At 39.8% G+C, this 1,649-nt stretch overlaps 1 protein-coding gene across 1 annotated transcript in view; it reads left to right on the top strand.

Annotated features, from left to right (window-relative positions):
• The window catches only part of LOC107102422 (A-kinase anchor protein 6-like), a 69,307-nt gene extending 68,565 nt beyond the window's left edge, over window positions 1-742 (top strand). The window contains exon 10 of the mRNA XM_015401736.1: window positions 590-742. Coding sequence (XP_015257222.1) covers window positions 590-742 — 153 coding nt within the window. The remainder of the gene's footprint in view (window positions 1-589) is intronic.
• Window positions 743-1,649: the final 907 nt, after the last annotated feature.

Genomic DNA, 1,649 nt, shown 5'->3' with positions numbered 1-1,649 from the left:
TATGCCACCAAGAATTGAGGCAGTTCTGAAGGCAAAGGGGGGTCCAACCCGTTACTAGCATGGGGTACCTAATAAAGTGGCCGGTGAGTGTATATTGTTCTAAATGAATTTGAAATGAATATATGAAAAGGTTTGAAGTCTCCGGTTAACCCAGTGTGTTATTTATATTTGTTATGCTCTTTTGAACAGTGACCTATTCTGTTCTATTTTGTTTGTGTTTTTAAGAAAAATACAAAGAGTATAAAAAAAAAATCAAAATAGTTAATTTCCTTAAAACTGATTCTGATCAAAATCTTGATGTCTACGGAGATGCTACTTAGACTTTACCTGTCATGATGGGTCTTAAGTGTTTCACCCACATGCAGAAGCACTCACAGAGGCAGGGAAAAGTTTATTGAAAAACACTGGAGCTTAGAGAGACAAAAACAACTGTTTTATCAGCTTGAAGAAATCCAGCGGTCTGGTGAACCAGAAGCGGAATCTCTAGGAAGAGATCAGAGTGATGAGTTCAAGTTCCGTGGGAAGAAAGGCCGATACTGAAAATAGCTTGACAAGGACTCACTTTTGTGGTTTTTGCGGTTGCTCCAAGGTTCCTGTTTGTGGAGGCTTGCACTCTTATGGAGATACTTTGCTGGAGGGCGGACAGGCAGATTATGGTGAACCTGAGGAGCAGACTGTCGCTTGTTTTCCTGAAATGGACGGCGTTCTGATAAGAAGAATTGTTTCCTTTTTCTCAGCGTGACGAGAGGGTTCCTTCCAAGGCTAGAAGGACCAGGCTTATCCATTAGATCTGTAGAAATCCTGCCGGAGATTCACAAGAGAGAAACTTGGTAAGCGCTTGGGGTCTCAGAACAAACAGAAATTCAAAGTAGAGATACAGCTAAACTCAAAGGGGCTAGAGTACCCAATACTGGCAAACACTCTGGTGAGGAGATGGTGACAGTCTGCTGCTCATATACTCCTCAGATGGTTATGACCAACGAGAGGCAGGTGTGAGTAGTTGAGAGCAGGAAGAGGCCCTCCAGGCCAACAGCGGAACAATGGCACCATCTGGTGGATGCACCGAGACACTGAAAAAGAACAAAAACAGCCCCCACAAACTGGAACCATAACATTACCTAAAATAAGTCATTGTTTTTTTTTCTCTGCCATGGCAGCCATTGGTACCTTGCTGCATTCACAAGTTGATGCTATATGCAGTCTATATTAAATTACCCATTGGAAGTTTTTTTTTTTTTTTTACATTCCTTCATGTGAAATATAATTAATTATTGGATGATTGAATAACCAGATAATTTATAGAGACACATAATAAAGTGAACAAAAAGTATATTATTATCATCAAATAAATGTGGTTGCAGTTTATCCCTATGCAGAGGAGTGAAATGATGCAAAGCACATGCTCCTAGCAGTTGATAGGGGCAAATAGAACGCAGGGAAACCAAGAGGGACAAAAAGGGAATTTCATTGGAGATAAATAATGCAAGCTTTTCATTCAATTTTTGTTGTGTCAACCAATCAGGTGTCGTCTATTTTTCTGGATGTCGTTGTGGATCTTGTTGACATAGAGTGCAGTTGAGATTCAGATTTTTAATCAAACATGGAGATAAAAATAAAAAACATTGACAGGATTAAGTAAGGAATGCTCT

The sequence above is a fragment of the Cyprinodon variegatus genome, unplaced genomic scaffold, assembly GCF_000732505.1.
Source record: "Cyprinodon variegatus isolate N-32 unplaced genomic scaffold, C_variegatus-1.0 Scaffold1253, whole genome shotgun sequence".
Lineage (NCBI taxonomy): Eukaryota > Metazoa > Chordata > Actinopteri > Cyprinodontiformes > Cyprinodontidae > Cyprinodon > Cyprinodon variegatus.
Note: the sequence above shows the minus strand (reverse complement) of the source record. Positions and strands in the feature narration are given on the sequence as shown.